The sequence below is a fragment of the Oxyura jamaicensis genome, chromosome 2 (genome assembly GCF_011077185.1).
Source record: "Oxyura jamaicensis isolate SHBP4307 breed ruddy duck chromosome 2, BPBGC_Ojam_1.0, whole genome shotgun sequence".
NCBI classification, from domain to species: domain Eukaryota; kingdom Metazoa; phylum Chordata; class Aves; order Anseriformes; family Anatidae; genus Oxyura; species Oxyura jamaicensis.
Window position 1 is genome coordinate 83,334,736 of NC_048894.1, and position 16,485 is coordinate 83,351,220.

The 16,485-nt window shown below is 39.3% G+C and overlaps 1 protein-coding gene across 9 annotated transcripts in view; it reads left to right on the top strand.

The window, feature by feature from the left end:
- Window positions 1-16,485, top strand: part of CTNND2 (catenin delta 2) — a 647,710-nt gene that overhangs the window by 387,566 nt on the left and 243,659 nt on the right. For all 9 annotated transcript variants that reach the window (XR_004748506.1, XM_035318757.1, XM_035318750.1 and 6 more), the window contains one exon: window positions 3,898-4,092. Coding sequence is in view for 8 of the 9 variants with exons in the window: in XM_035318757.1 (XP_035174648.1) it covers window positions 3,898-4,092 (195 nt within the window). In the remaining variant the exon portion in view is untranslated. The remainder of the gene's footprint in view (window positions 1-3,897; window positions 4,093-16,485) is intronic.

The window sequence follows — 16,485 nt, forward strand, 5'->3', positions numbered from 1 at the left end:
ATCATAGGAATTGTGTCTACTCTCATGCTAAATGCATCATCTATAATTAACAGTTTGCAGAACTGTAAATGTAATAATGAGTTGTCTTTGGACTTGCACATAGACGTGTCTTGAACTGGCTCTGTGCCTTGTACTCTCCCAAGGGCAAAATGGTGTTGCTTTTTGGGGTGGGCTGGCTAGGGAGGGGGATGATTCTGTTTGCAGTAGATGTGTGAGAGGTGCATGTGGGCTTGGTGAACATCACTGCTTTGGTTTCAAGAAACCCAGAGTGGTGGGGTGAAGGGATGGTGGCTGGTGAAAGTGGGGTTTGGGCAAGCACGGTTTGGGGTGAGCAATGCCTTTGTTGACAGCTTTAGGTTTAGGGAAGCAACTTCTGAGTGCAACGAGCCTCCTTGAATGTGAGAATGCTAACGGGCGTTGGTAATCCATTGTTTATGACTTCCTGGTAGTATATTGATTTCTGCATTTCCATTCTGACCTTGTTGCTTTTCTGGACCTCTGCAAGCCGTAGACTGAACGAATGCAAGTTGTTTTGAAGCAAACAGTGCAGATCCACTCAGCTTCAGGCAGTAAAGGATGTAGCCATTTGCTGCTAACCCAGGTGCAGGCAGGAGGCATGTTATGCCTGTCCCTTTCTCAGTGGCATCAATTCTCCAAGTTCACAGTCTTGGTTTTGATCGATTATCCTAACCATCTTTCCAATGCCCTCTGTAGTAGCAGCAGGATGTGGTAGAGGGGGGCTGACTGTATAGACAAGGTGGGATGCAGCCGACTGAAATACATCTCACGCACCTTTTTTCTTTAATAGTATGAAAAAACAAGTATCTTGTTGATATCAATTGTAATTGCATGTTAGCTTTTCAGAAAGTAATCAATCCAATCTTTACTGAATGTGATACAGTATCGGCAACAGACACAACTGTCTCCTCTCTCCCGATGGCTGTTGGTTAGTCATTTTAATATTTAAATAAAATGTGCAGTATAATCTGTCGCTCCTAAGTTTAGACTTGAATAAATTAATGTGTAAGAATTGACAGAGCAATAGAAAAGGCATTTTAATTGAAAACAAAGCTAGCTATTCCAGCTTTAGAAATAGCAAGTTAATAGAAACGTTAAAAATGATTGTGATGTTCTATCTTTTTATATATTGCTTTAAACAAAATTTAAGAACTTTTAAGGGTGCTAGTATTTTTTTTTAAGTAATGATGTCTGATTATTTTGAAATTGTACATTAAAATTGCTTAGTGAGACCCGTAGAAAAGCATTAGTTTCTGCTTGAAGCTAATTGTGTTCAAGGGACTTGTTTTAAAAAGTGCTTATTTACTTAGAGTAGTTTTATTTTACCATTCTCTGTGAGTTAACGAATGTTTAACACAAAAATTATTCAAAGACACATGCACAGTTAGTCATATCAACTTTGAAGCTGCTAAGAAGTATGTCTAAGGAAAAAGTTTGTGCCACAAGATGACAAATGTACCCGTTTCGGTAATGATCTCATAATACAAAGAGAAGAATACTGGAATGGCTCATGTTCTAATAGTCTTAATATTGGAGATCTGAGAGCGTTTATGTTTCTAAAATGAAAATATTTTAATCATCTGTTGAAATCTTTGTCTCCCTGAAATGTAACAGGGAGAATGTGCAAGTTACACGGGTTTTCTTTTACTGTTTGTCCTGTCTTCCTTGTCTTGTTTGCTTGAACTGTAAAGTGTTCTGGGCAAGAAGTGTCTCTGGTTATACATATGTTTACTGTTTAGTACAACGATGTTCTAGTCCTAGTAGTGTGCGCAGTATGCAAATCAACTACTGTGGTGGTTTTTAAAATAGACCAGCATTTAGCACTTGCGGATTTAGGACTGTTGGTAGAGTATGGAAGAGGCTGAAACAAGCTCACCTCACCAGAGCATAAACATAGCATAATGTTTGACAGCATGTTAATATTTGGGTTATACTGCCACAAAAATCAGTGGGGAAAAAATCTTTCAGTTTTCTGCAAGCAAGAATATAATGAAATCTATTGCTTCAAAGAGATTGTTAATTTCTAAATGGACAAAAGTCATACCTATAAAAGGAGGTATAATTCTTTATTCTGCAGCAAGCCTGGTTTGCTAATGCACTGTTGAACCTCTGAAATGCTGCCATCATTTTTTTTCCCATGTAATTTCCCTAAATACAGATTGGACCGAGTACACAGTGAAAGCAGGTCATGCAAAAATTTGGGTGTTATGAAAGTGGGCTATATTTTAGGCCACTCTGAGGGTTGCTAGACTTTGGCAGAGCTTTTCTGAGTATCAGTTACAAAGGTGCAAGGGTTAGAGAGTATTTGAAAATGTGGACCAGGGAGAATTTAATTCTTCAAGAGTAATATCAACATCCTGGATAATTGCAGTTGTTCTAGGTAAAATATATTGTTCAGGTTCTTGGCAGGCTTTCCCGTAAGGGCAACAACAGAATTGGTTGCAGTAGTGTGCTGATGGCAACTCAGTCTGAAAAAATGTTTGAAGGGAAAAAAATGCAAATAAGGTATTCCACTTAAAACATGCATGTATGTGGAAAACTTTGGAATAAATCCTGAATATGGCACATGCTGATTAGAAAGAAAGAAATAGAAGAAATTATTCTTTTTCCTCCAGACAATTTGTATTAAGGTTTAAATAATTTCATGTATCCTTCTCATTTCTATTCTATGTTGATATCATACATCTCTTTATATCTTTGCTTTGCGTTTTAGAAGTATTTATTGTTTGCTTATGCAACAAAACCACTGTGGAGATACAATGAATGTGATAGAGATTTTCAGCAGGCATGCCTACATAAGTTGTCTGTGAGCAGCACAAGATGAGCTGGTAGAAGCCTGCATCCAGGATTTTAATCTCATAGGATTATCAGAAAGGGATGTGGTAGTTGTATCTCTGAAGGCTTTTCTAAATATTTAAATAGCATGCTACCATGTTGTGGTGTAGACCCAACTTTGTCAGGTGTTGCTTGCGTGGTGGCCTACTTCTTGCCTTTGAAATGTGTAACGTTTGTATGTCTTCCCCATGATTATCCTTGGGAATCTTGAAAACTGACCACAGAACCGAATTATCTGTGTTCCTAACGTGCCAAAACGATTCAAGTGACAAGACTAATCACAGCTAGAAATATTCAAGTCTCTTTTTTAATGTCATAATAGAAAATACTATTTTTCAACTATTTATAACAGTTGAAAATATTTTAATAGTCAATCCCGTTATTAGAGGGAGGGGAAAACAAAAGGCATCCTTGCAATATGTTTTCCAGATGGCATGTTTAGTTTATTCATCCTCAGAGGATTTAAGTTGTAGAGTCTTAGAAATATGATTTTTTTAAACACTTAAGGACAGAGTGCTGATAAGGCTCAACTGTTCTATTGTACTTCCAGTGAATCTGTGAAAAGGTCAGCCTTCATACAACTACATCTGCTCATTAGCTTTTATTTCATTTGTAGATCTTGAGATATGAACATAACACTCGAAGCTAGTTCCGACTCTCTCTTCTCCCTCATTCTTGATTCTTCTGTGGTTGCCTTTGGACTGAAGCATTCTTGGATTAGGAACATCTCCTTCTGCCCATGTATCTGTGTGGGACTTTTTTAGCGGCCTTTCATGATCTCTGCCCCTCTCTCTAATATCAATAGTTTCATAGAAAGAAATGAGGTTTTGGGGTAGATATAGGCAGCTGGATGATGTGACTAAAGCAACTGGAGGTGCTGCTGGCATTGCATGCTGTTTCTGTTTGTATGTTGAAAACCTTTTTGGGGGGAAAACGGGGTGGTGGTGTTTAATTGCGACTTTCAAGTAAAATTTTCAAAGTCATATTCTGCATTTGCCACGTTTTTCCCCCTATCTCCTAAATGTCTCTTAAATCTATTTGCAGCTGGGTCTCGGGCATCTTACAGCAGCCAGCACAGCCACCTTGGCTCCGAGTTAAGGGCACTACAGTCTCCAGAACATCATATAGATCCTATTTACGAAGACAGAGTTTATCAGAAGCCCCCTATGAGGAGTCTCAGCCAGAGTCAGGGGGACCCTCTGCAACCAGCACACACAGGCACATATCGCACTAGTACAGGTAGGTGAATGTAACTTGCATGATTGTCTTTTTACGAGTTCTGTCTTACTCTTTAGTACTATTTCTTCTCTTTCTGATGTACTAAACAACACTCATTGTGTGCATGCCAGTCAAACAAAATACGCAGATGCAGCTACCAACAGAACCCTAAAGGCATGCACAAAATGTAGAAATGCTTAATGCTGTGCTATGTATACAATAGGTTAAGCTAATCTAGGGAGGGAGTTTACAAGGAAAGTGTTTTTATTAATCTTGTGTACTGCTTTCAAGAGAAATCTATTATCTCTGAAGAAATTGCTAGGATTTTTTTTTTGCTTGCAAAGATATTTTGTGTGTTGCGAAGGGACTGGGAAGTTCCTTACTCATGAAACGGAAGGATTGTTTATTTGGCTTTGAGATGAATAATATGTAAATGTTCTTCCTCTCTCCTACAAAGGTACTCTTAGGTATAGGTACAGACACAAACTTGAACTGTTTCACAGAGAAGAGCTGTTAGCATCACTTGATTTATCTGTAAATAGTAATGATTGTCCATGAAGTGAATTGGTGTACAAGTCCTGCTCACAGAATGTCCTCTCAACCAAGTGAAGTGCAGCTGTATCTTGGAACCCACAAATAGATCACAAATCAACAGGGATATTTATGGTATTTAATGCACAAAATAATTAGAGTATATAAATTCAACAGCCAAAATAGCCTGAAGCAGATGTGGAAAGAATTGCAAGTATTTCTGGTGTTTTATCTTTGCTGCATTGATCAAATAGGGAAGATTCAGTCCATTCTCAATTAACTCTCATTTTCATAAAGAAAAGGTTACATGTACTTTCTGGAGCAAGAGAATTTGCTTTCTTATAAAACTTATTTTTTCTTTTTAAAATCTTTTCTCCAAGGGCAAAGCTGGTAGTTTTTGCACGGCTGAAATTTCTACTGCTTAATGAAAGTTTTGAGTATTCAGAATATAAGAGAAAATACTTACATTTTCTGTGAGTAATGTCTTTTTTAGTTAAATACCTGTAACAACTTTATACTTTTTGAAGAAAGCCGTGTCCTTCCAGTGGAAGAAGCTAACATAGTATATGTTTTGTATAGTCATATTTGTATGTTTCTATGAGGAAAGGTGACTGTTTTTTGCATGACTGGGATAAGACATCCGTCTCAATCACTGAGCAGCAGAGGCAGTGATAGTGACTGAAGCAATGTTTATACTGAGCTTTGGTCCTCGCATTCCACATGTGGCCGCCTATTTCTTATACGAAGTACTCTTTCCCAATCATGCCCTGAAGAGGGTTTCTTGTTTTGCTTGCAAAAGCAAAGCAGAAGCCTGAAGTAGCAGGCTGTTTTGTGACTGTTATCTTCAGAATACCTATGTAAGGAAACCCTGTGAACATAAATCACAAGTATTGGGAATGCAACTGGCACACGGGATGTTGTGGGTAATACGTGAAGGTGGATTTTCAGAAGGAAAGAGGAAGAACTGCACAAAGTTGCTGATTTGGATAGCAGAAATGGTCCCTGTGAAGGTGAATTTTGTTTTGTTTTCTTTGGGATACAGACTTGAACATTACTGCAGGCTTGTTCTGATGGAGTGCACCATCAGTCCAGCTCTGCATTATGGTGATCCTCCCTCACTTTTCCCCTCTGCTCCTATCATCAAGACATCAAAGAAAGCTAGATATATGTCAAGCCATCCACTGTGTTGCTTGGTGTAGATGGATGCTGTCAGCCTTTTGTGCGACTAGCCTAAAGAGCAGTCAGTGCTCTGAGGGAGTCACGGGCTCCTTCTCCTTGAGCTCTCAGGCTCCTTCTGCCTCTACCACAAGTGCTCAGAGGAACATACTCCTGCTGCTTCAACAGAAGGAGGCAATACAAATTTTTTTAGATTGGCAGAATGAAGGGGTAGGAGTCCAACTTAAGTTTGGCATATCTAAATTGTAGTTTTTCTTGTCTGTTTTCTTTTTTTTTTACTGTAGAATGAACAGCTATTTGTCTACACTATTGCTGTAGGATATGAGGGGTGTAGATTGTTTTGTACTCCTTGAAGCCAAGTGCATAGTGTTCAAGTCCTGGATCTTTTGTATGCATGAATCGCACTGCCCAGGGGAGGTTTAGGACTTCAGTGTGCTTTTTTTTTTTGACCACAGTTTTTTTCATCTGTTACAATGATATTTTTTATCATAAAGATTGTGCATGTTTTTCTGCATTTTATGCAGAAAAGAGAATGCAGACTTAGTTGAAAGACTGTGGACAAAGTCTGATTTTTTTTTTCTCTTCAGATGACATTACACACCAGAAACAAAAATTATGTTAATTATACTTAGAAACCATCTACTTATGCTTTTTTCCTTTTTTTTTTTTTTTTTTTGAAAAAAGAAATCTGAATTTGAAGCTTTCACATCTCTGACTCAGAATGGAAATGCTTTTTCTTTCTTTAAACAGACATCACATCTCTCTCTTTTGTGTGCTCTGAAGTAGTTACTACATGCAGGAATGTTTACACAACTAAGGATAAAGCCTATTCAGTTTCTCATCCTAGGTGAAGCAACAATCAGTGAACAGAACCCTAAGATTTCTGTGAGGGGTATACTAAATTCACTTTGTGCTATTTACCCACTGTATTTTTGTTTGTGTGTGTACTTTTGTATTTTTCATGTCTTTCACTAATGAATTAAATGCATAACCATAGTTCCTCAATAAAGAAGTATATGCCTCCTGCAAAGTACCGCAGTAGGTACAAAATAATTGGACCTTGCAGAACACTGTCCTTTCCAGCTTAACTTCAGATAGGGGCAGAATGACTTCTTCATCACTTTGAAGCTTAAATTATGACTGGGTGTGTTCCTGTCATGCTGTCTCAGCTAAAAATAATTCTTCAAACTTAACAGCAGTAGCTGCATAGGCTGCTTTGGTTCATAGCTTTTACTAAACAGTCACTTTTGGTCTTCAAAGGGTAGTGCCTTCTCTCTTACAAAACATAGCAGCCTAAACCTCTGCACTAAAACTAGCAATAAATGTGAAATTCTGCTTTTGAAATGTGACTCCATAAAAGATGTATTTGGAGGGAATACTCAGTCACGTATAAATATCAAAATAATTTACTTACTGAATAGCAACTTGTAACTTGTATTTGCAACTCAGCCTAATAACACTAATAATTTTAGTCCAGATAAGGTGTGTCACTTATTTTCCTTACAAATCTAAAGACCTTGCTTTACTCCTTTAAACCATGAGCTAACAAGAGTAGAGACAAGCTCATTTGATGGGATGTTTACATGAGCACCACTGGAATTCAAAGAGTGCTATTACTAAAGAGAGGGGATAGATTTCCTTACAGCCAGAATGGGTCACAGAATGGGCATTCTTTTGCAAGTTTGCTTGGTTTGTCAAATTAGAAGTTAGGACTAGGGATTTAGTCCTGTTTAACTCAATTATTGGCATTTAACTCATGTTAAACATGAAACAAGTCTAAGCTTATAAAATCTTGCTGTCTTGCAAGCCTCATATTTCTGTAGTTCCCTTGAAGAGAAGCAATTTTCCTCAGGTTCTGGACTATTGGTGTTCACCTACAGTGCAGGAACACAGCTATGGCAGCGGCAATATTTGTGAGAGCAGTTGCCATCACCCTTATGAAGCTGACAGCACTGTGTCTGCAAGTTTATAGAGACATGTGCCTCTTCCATCAAGGGTCCAGTGAAAACAAGCCCTCTTCTGTAAAAGGATGTGATTTCTGGATAAAATTATGGAAAGCTTTGGAAGAGAGGTGTTCCCCAGCATACTGCGAGCAACTGGTTGTAATTGGGGGCATCTGTGCTTACTCTGGACCTTCTATAATTTGGCCTTGCAGCTTTATCAGTTGAAAAAAAGAGATTCTTGTTAAAAGCAAGACAGGTGCTGGTGAGCTGTGGATGTGTAGAGATGAAAACTTGCAGAGAGCTCACACTATAAACAGTGTTTCTTGGTTTTAGAGGCTATAGGTGAGTATCTTTGTCCTCAACCTCACTTAAGTTGGAAGGAAGGACCGGCAATTACACTGGAGGAATGAACCTGTCCTCCTCAGCCCTGTGAAGGACATGCATCTCCCTGGTTCCCAGGAACCTTGACCCCCTTGAAGAAAGCTGAAGTATTGTCTCAGGGTGCACAGATTCTCTGCCCCTGGCCGCTGAAAGGTCACCATGGGGGGAATACCTGGTGGCACGGCTCGCACCACGGGAAATCCAGTGGCTTTGAACTGTCATGCAATCAGTTGAAAAAGTACACCTCTTGAAAAAGACAGGGTGTGTATGGCACACTATTATTTTGTGCTTTCCAGAGAGGTGGGAGGAGAGAGTAGGCTCTGTGGTTGAACAGGTGCAGCGTAGCTGAAGTTAGAAAGGGGACCACAAAACAAAACGTGTTGCAAATGAAGTCAAGCAGTGGAAGGATAAGCAGTCAAAATTTGCATTGCCTTTGAACAGGGGCTTGGCACAGGAAGTAAAGGATTTACCACGTGTGGTTTATCTGTCAGGGAGCATGTGTGCGGCAGGGACACTCCTGCAGCACTTCTTGCTACTACTTCTGAAGCTGCCTGATATCCATCCCTGTGTGCTCAGGCAGCTGCTAGGCTGCCCTACAGCTTCTCCTCTGGCCTCCTCTCCTTCAGATCAGGTCTCCCCGAGCTTGTTCATGCTGGATCTCAGTGCCTCCACCAGCCTGAAGCTGTCTTTTGTTAAAAGCTGTGGTACCACAAGCTGTGCTGCCTCTTGGGTGCTGTAGTGGAGGATGATGATCAAAGAGAAGAGGCCTGTGAAATTCGTGATAGCAAGCGCAAAACAGAAACGGGGCTCCTTGTCAGCTGGGTTTCTGTGCTGATGGAGGCTGCAGTCAGGAGAGCACTGTGGTGTTGATGTGGTGAGCTGGAGGGGGTGCTTTTCAGAGGGAAGAGTTGTCTGTGGTAGGCTGGTCCTGTGTCTGCTGAGAGCATGTCACACTTCAGCAGCAGTGACTGGGCAAGAATGTGCTTATTGCAGGTGCTTTCAGGGATTCTCTTACTTTCAGTGGTCAGCGAGGGGCATAGGGGGCACAGGCAGCACAGAGCCAGTTTCCTAGCTAACATTACCTTTTGTCCGTAGAACTATTTCTTTAGCGGGGTAGGGGCAATGTTTGCTCTTGGAGTGCAGTCTTTCTTCTCTAGTAACCTGGGGACCTTCCTGAGTGAAGTGGGGCACAGACATGTGCTAGGGATCAGCTGTGCTGCTGGAAGAAAAGCAAGAGGGATCCATGCCGGTGACTGCTGCTCTGTGCCGGGGTTTTGCTGTCCTGGAGGTCAGGCAGTAGCTGAGGGAAGGATTTACAAGCACGACTGGTGTTCCCTTTCTTGTTACTGAGCTGGTGGCTTTCTTGCAACATGGCTGGGCTATTTCTCTTTTCTTCTTTCTTGTTCCATCCTTACCAAGTATCTGATCAGATCAGGTCTATTCCGGACCCAAAGGAAAGGCAGGAGAGGGAGAAGCAAAACCCTTTTTTTGCCTCCACAGACAGGAACAGGCCTTCCAAAATTGATTGTACTGTCTCTTTGTGAGAGCGCAGTTCATTTTGTTGCTTGTGAATGTTCAAATGGCTCTGAGCTCATCTTGTTTGAGTTGCACGTGCAAAGCAAGGCCATACAAATCCCCTCTCCCCCGCCCCACCAGCCCCCCCCGCCCTTGGGTGTCTGATCTCCCAGGTGCATGGCTTCCACCAACCTCCTGCTCTTGGTGCCAGGTCAATGTTGTGCCATTTGATTCAAGCCCTTGGAGTTTGCCATCCTGTACAAAAAGTTGTTGACTGTGGTCCCAGTCCATTAGCTTAGGCTTTCTGTGATTCCCAAAATTGAGCAGTTTCTCTTAGCTCCTTTATCTCTTTAAGAAGGAGCACACTGCTACAAAGGATGTATCACATCACTTGATCAATTTCACAAGGCTAAATATTTATCTTCATATGTAATAAAGTATAGGATATATTTGATATTTGTAGAAATCAGCACTATTTCAAGGTGAAGATTCTTTCTAAAATTGCAAAGCAATTTTCTGTTATTTGGAAAATTGTCCACATGAAGAAAGTTGATGTCTATATCCTGTAAAACAATGACTTACTCATCTTTTAAGAACAATTAAGCCTACTTTATAGCCTACTTTATAGTAATCTTGTGGCATCACAAAGTGATAGCAATTTTTCTGTTGTCATAGATAAACTGTCCTTTAATCATTTAACCATAAACTTCTAAAGTTTTTTTATTGCTTGTGAAATAGTCTATAACAGTATTAAGATGATATCTACAACAAATATAAGAATGTTTCTTAAACTTTGCCTGAGAGATGTCTTTTTGATAGCAATTTGTAATACCATATAGCAACTAGCCCCTTGGAAAGTTGCTGGTTTTAGCCATTTAAAATCACTGAAGTCGTATGGTATTTGAATGTGCTGAAAAAAGATCTGGAAAACTAGCACAGAATTCTAATGTTGAAATGGGACCATGTAAAAATGACACTCTGGGAGTCCAATTTTAATGTCATGGTGTAATGGGCTTGGTTCAAAGCAAGTATTTCTACAGCTGCAAGGCCAGCAAATGTAGCATCAGCTCTGGGAATTGGACCTGGGACTTCATCCCATCACATCACCAGTGACAGGCTTCACAGAGCAATTGATATCCCAGCCATCCCACAGCTATCTCATTCGTTTCCAGTCTGTGTTAGTATTGCCTCTCATCATGGAACTGGAAGCTAGTTAACTAGATGTATGGCTCAATTCCATGGACTTCAGACTTGATGAGAAAAATTATTTTTTAGGGAATTAATAGGGGAACAGTGTATTTTTTCTCTTACAGTTAAGTGTCTTAATTGTTACGGTGTCATCACTGAGTACATTGGTGTAGTTTGCTTTCAGGATAACATCTAGCTGTTAATGAGAAGCTACCTGTTGCATTTTAGTTCCAGCACTACAAATATTTAATCTGAAAGTAGCAAAATAACTTTAGTTTCAAACACATTTTTCTTTATTTGGGGCTTAAAGTTGTCACTTTAACTAAAAAAGGAGCAGTGACATCAAAAACAGCTTTGATTTACCCCATTTGGATTAAACCTTTTGTCTGTTATACTGCTTCTCAAATCTTTATTATTATTTTTTTTCAGTCCTAAAGTACAATAGTTAGGTTATAAATAGCAAACATCACTTACTTCTGCTTAGATTGTGTGGTTTGTTTGTTTGTTTGTTTTTCTGGCTGTGGGGCAGGTTTGTTTGGTTTGTCTTTTTATTTTTGTCACAAGTTGATGTGATATTTAGTGGCATACTGTGATGCCACAGCTGCAGATTAATTGAGAATCATGCTGGTAAATCACATGGCATGGAGATCTGGCTATAGGACATAATGTTTTCAGGGAAATTAAAAAAGAAAAATTATTCCTACCACTGCATCTCTATTAGTTTGGTAATGTTGTGATAATAGACCTGCATTCCTAACTGACATCCACTTGATGACATTGGTCTGGGGGAGAGAATTATAGGAAACAGGTGGGGAACAAATCTTCAGTACAAAGTAAATTGAGCACAGAACACCATGCATGGAGAATAACAAATCACCTCAAAGCAATGGGAAGGCGTAATCCCATTTCATTTGACAGATCCTGGTTGTCTGGTGTAGCCTTATCTGTGATTATGTTCTTGTATATTTGTTCTAAGGCTTGTCTTCTTCCAGGTACGCTGTATGGTATCTTGTCTGAGAAAGAATTGTTTTTTTTTCATTCCTATTTACAATTTGGAAGGGCAGTAATGAAAGACATTGCTTTGAATTTCAGTGGCCCCTGTAAAGCTGTGGACAAGAGCTGCAGGAGAGGGAGCAAAGTGACAGGAGATGAAAACTCTGCAAATCCACCTTTGTAATCTGTTAGCAATATCCCCCTTAGAGTGGAGAAGCTTTCCTCCAAATAAGGTGCTCATAGCGTTAAAGTATGAAGCCAGTGGTTAAGTTCCATTGAGGAATATCATACCTATCTGAAGGTAGCCCAGATTTCACTGTTGCTCAGAATAGAAACTTGTTAAAATTGTTAGCATTCACAGCCTCCTTCCTCTGTCTCATAAACAGAGTACGTCCAGAGGTCTGTGGTATGCCCTATGTATTTTCTAACTTTTCTGTTCTCCTTTTTTATTTTTTTCGATAGTGATATGACTTATTGCATGCCTGAATGCATCTCAGATGTCCCTTAACTTTTGCCACCCCTCGAGGTAGAAGTATGATTATAAAATTTGGGCCATGTTGTTGAATCTCAGGGAAGTACATACCCTGTAAATCTCATCTGCCTCTATTGAGAAAATACAGTGACCGCGCTCTCTCAGAAACTGTGTATTTATCAACTGTTTACTCTATATCTGCAGTTTCAGGTAGGTTAAAGCCTGGTCACACACTAGACTTCGGTGATACAGGTCTATATTATCTTTTATTTACTTCATTGTTGTACAGGAATAGAAGGCTGTCCTTTATGAAATAAGAAATGATTCAAACACGTTTTATAAATCTCCTTGTAAATACTTGCTGAATGAAAACACAATGCTGTGCCTGAGGTAAATACCCAGTAATGTCTTCAAGAGGGCTAATGCTTTTGTTAAAGTGTCATTCTTTCTGCAGCATTGTATTTAAAGCCACTCTTTTAAAAATCACCAGTCCATTATAATTTTTAACTAAAGCTGTATTTTTATTATTATTATTAAAGACTACCTACTTTTATAGGTAATCTCTTCCTCTCATCATAATTTCAGCATTGTGCATGTAGGGCTGGAGTTTTTTCAAGTAGATAAAGGATTCAAAGATAGTTTTCACTCTAATGGGTCCATCAACTTTCTAACTATCATTTGCAGAACTTAGGTTAGTATTTTTAAGATGTACAGCTGCGTTGTCTGACACTGGAACACAACTATGACTGGTTTATTAATAAAATAACTCTATATTCCAGAGTCAAAAACGTTAATTAAAATAGCTGAAGTTCATTACTCTGTACTAAAGAATAACGACTAATAACCATTTTATAACTTGGGATTATAGCATACTTATTAGGAAGAAGTCAAAATGTGAATGAGAAGACAGGTTTCCGCAACATGTGGAAAATTTTTATCTGTTGATGTGTTACTCTTTTTTTTTTAAACATTTTGTGGTAATAATTGTGACTTAGGTCCGTGCCTTTGTTTTATGCTGGCTGGCTGGAAAAGAAACTTGTAACAGAGATTTCAAGAGAAGGTGAATTTGGAGTGGAAGCAGAAATTTAGTTGCTTGTCTACGCTTAGTAGCATTGGCTGTCTTTTTTGCTTTGATCATGTTTTTTATTGTTTATGGTCATTATATTCCATGTGCACAAGGTGAAAGAAACTGTTGTACTACAGAGGGCTAAAGTGATGGATATGTCTTCTGTTGTGCCATTGCTCAGGGTTGAATTTTATCTCCAGTGAGAAAATGGGCGTGATGAATTTTAATATCTTCAAGTCTGAAAAGGCAATTGCTTTCAAGGGCATCAGCAGTTGATACTTTCTCTTTTTAAATGCTCATGTAACAAATGAATTAAACTGCATATTTTCCCCAAATTGAGGGGTGCAATTCAAAGAGATGAGAAGCGATCTGAGAAAAGATCTTGGCTGAATACCTTTAGCAGCCAAAGTTGGCATCTGATCATCATGTTTATGCGGACGCACCATTTTTATTTTTTTTTGTGCAGAGAAGCATGTTGAAGCATGCTAGAAATCTGAGAGTCTGCGAATGCAAGCTGCATAAGTTAGTGGAGATTAAAATCTGTCAGTCTTAGAATTCAGTCAGTTTCTGAAGGTGGATTTATATATATATATATTGAAAACTTGAGAAAGTCATGGCTTCTGCCTTTCTTGATTGTTAAAAAAAAAAAAAAAAAAAGGTTTTTAATCTGCATAAAATCTTGGTGCCACCTCAGAAAATTACATGGATCTCAAAATGATGCTTTAGCAATACACGCTTTTGAGATACATATTGTATTATTGTGATGGGCATCCCATAACTTTGGAACCTGATGGTGAAAGATGATTGAAGGGAAGGATACATATTTTGCAAAGGTCGTTCGTATGGGAATGTGACATTAGGCACAGCAGTGAAGCATTGTCACAGACCTGCCTGAGAATGAGGCTGCATTCAAGTTTTGACTTCATTAGGTTTCAATGAAGCCTTAAAAACATAGTTGCAAATAAAGATTCATTAGAACCCTTTCATTTTAGGCCCCATATTTATTAAACTGAAATACAGATCACTAAGATACAAATTCTGTTAGTATTGCTGTTACCTGAGGTATTTTTGTGCATATTTTTTTTGTTTTGTTTTGTTTAGAGATACAAATATTCTTTAAGATGCCTTATTCATAAGGTATGTATTCATTGCCATTGCAAACAGAGGAGTAACTCAGAAACAGAGAGCACGATATTTTTTCCGTAATACAGGAAGAATCAGTGGGGAGCATCAGTTTCTAAGCAAAGGAACTTTGAGCCTTTTAACAGTTAATGTCGGATCTAAAAAGGCTTTGAGAAAATTGCATCAGTGCAGTATCAGAAACAGTGTAGCCAGCAGGACCAGGGAGGTGATCATCCCCCTGTACTCAGCTCTGGTGAGGCCGCACCTCGAGCACTGTGTTCAGCTTTGGGCCCCTCAGTACAAGCACATCGAGGCCCTGAAGCGTGTCCAGAGAAGGGCTATGGAGCTGGTGAGGGGCCTGGAGCACAAGTCCTATGAGGAGTAGCTGAGGGAGCTGGGGTTTAGTCTGGAGAAGAGGCGGCTCAGGGGAGACCTTATTGCTCTCTACAACTACCTCGAAGGAGGTTGTAATGGCATGGGGATTGGTCTCTTCTCCCAAGCAACGCAACAAGAGGAAATTGGCTCATGTTGTACCAGGGGAGGTTAAGGTTGGATATTAGGAAACATTTCTTCACTGAAAAGGTTGTGAGGCATTGGAACAGGCTGCCCAGGGAAGTGGTTGAGTCACCATCCCTGGAGGTCTTTAAAAGATGTTTAGATGTAGAGCTGAGCTTAGTGATACGGTTTAGTGCTAGTCTTGGCAGTGCTAGGTTAAAGGTTGGACCAGATGATCTTAGAGGTCATTTCCAACCTAAATGATTCAATGATTCTAGTAGCAATTCAGTTCTTCAGTCTTCAATGCTTATATATATTTTTTTGCATTGAAACAGAATTTATTAAATATGACCATATGCAGAGCACAAGTGCTTTCCTTGTTTCCTTTACTGAAACCACGTTCCTTGGTTTCAAGGACGTAAGAAGTTGTTGTCCAACAAAACAGTGGCATGTAAATACAGCGATGATCAGGAGATGATTTTAAGATTGTGAAATAATCAAAATAGCAAATAGGTATGAAGTCATCACAGGAGCATGCAATCGCAATGAGTAGGTTTATGATCTTTATTAGGCTTAGTAGTTGGCAGCTGCCAGGAATGGTTCTTTTAACTAATTTAGAGATGTACTGAATATTTCCTAAAGTACTAATAGTGTAGCAGCTAAATAGCTACTTAGGATTTTGAAGGTAGGATAGGAAACTATGAACAACCTGAGTCTCCTGTGGTGTCATCTGGAGGAGGTATGTACATTACTTTGATAAAAAGTCTTTCTTCTTACCATGTCATTGGAAATATCTAATTAAAAAAATAAATAATCTGAATAGGTGCTTGCAACAGCACCTGCACACACTAATTACAAGTAGATGTAATGGTCAGGTATAGCCAGTACCTATGGGAATTTTAACATGTTTGTGGGTACTTTTTGCAAAGTACCATTCTGTTCAGTTTCTATTTCTTTGCTTTACTTTTATTTTCCCTGTATTACGTGTTGTGTTCCCCTAAAAGGAAACAGCTGGTACAGCAAAGAGTGTAGCTATTTGCCATGCCCTGGCTGTTGAAGGTGCTGAGCTCAGTGTGTTGGAGCTGACTGGAGAGAAGGAGGTGGTTATCTCCCCTGAGATACACAGCGTACGAGCATCTGGAGACAGTTGGAGCCAGCAGAAAGAATCAGGGAACATGAATAGCTGAGTCTACAAACTGCTGAGAGAGGGACAGGACAGAAGGTGGAGGTGATAGAGGGAAAGAAGCTTTTGCAGTTGCTTCTGTGGAGTTCAATGCAGTCCTGGAAGTCCTAAAAGGATGACGTGCTGAGAGGAATTGGAGAAAAGAGACTGTCATGTGAGGATGCAAGGAGAAAACTTAATTACAGATTCTTATTATTTCTTTTCTGGCTGAGAATAAATACAGAATTTGGAAACTGGAATTTTGATTGCAGGATCAGCAACTAAAGAAGATAACACAGAGAAGACAGGGATAAGATGATGGAAAACAAAATAGGAAAGTTGGAATAATTTGGACTGTCTTTCCTGAGCT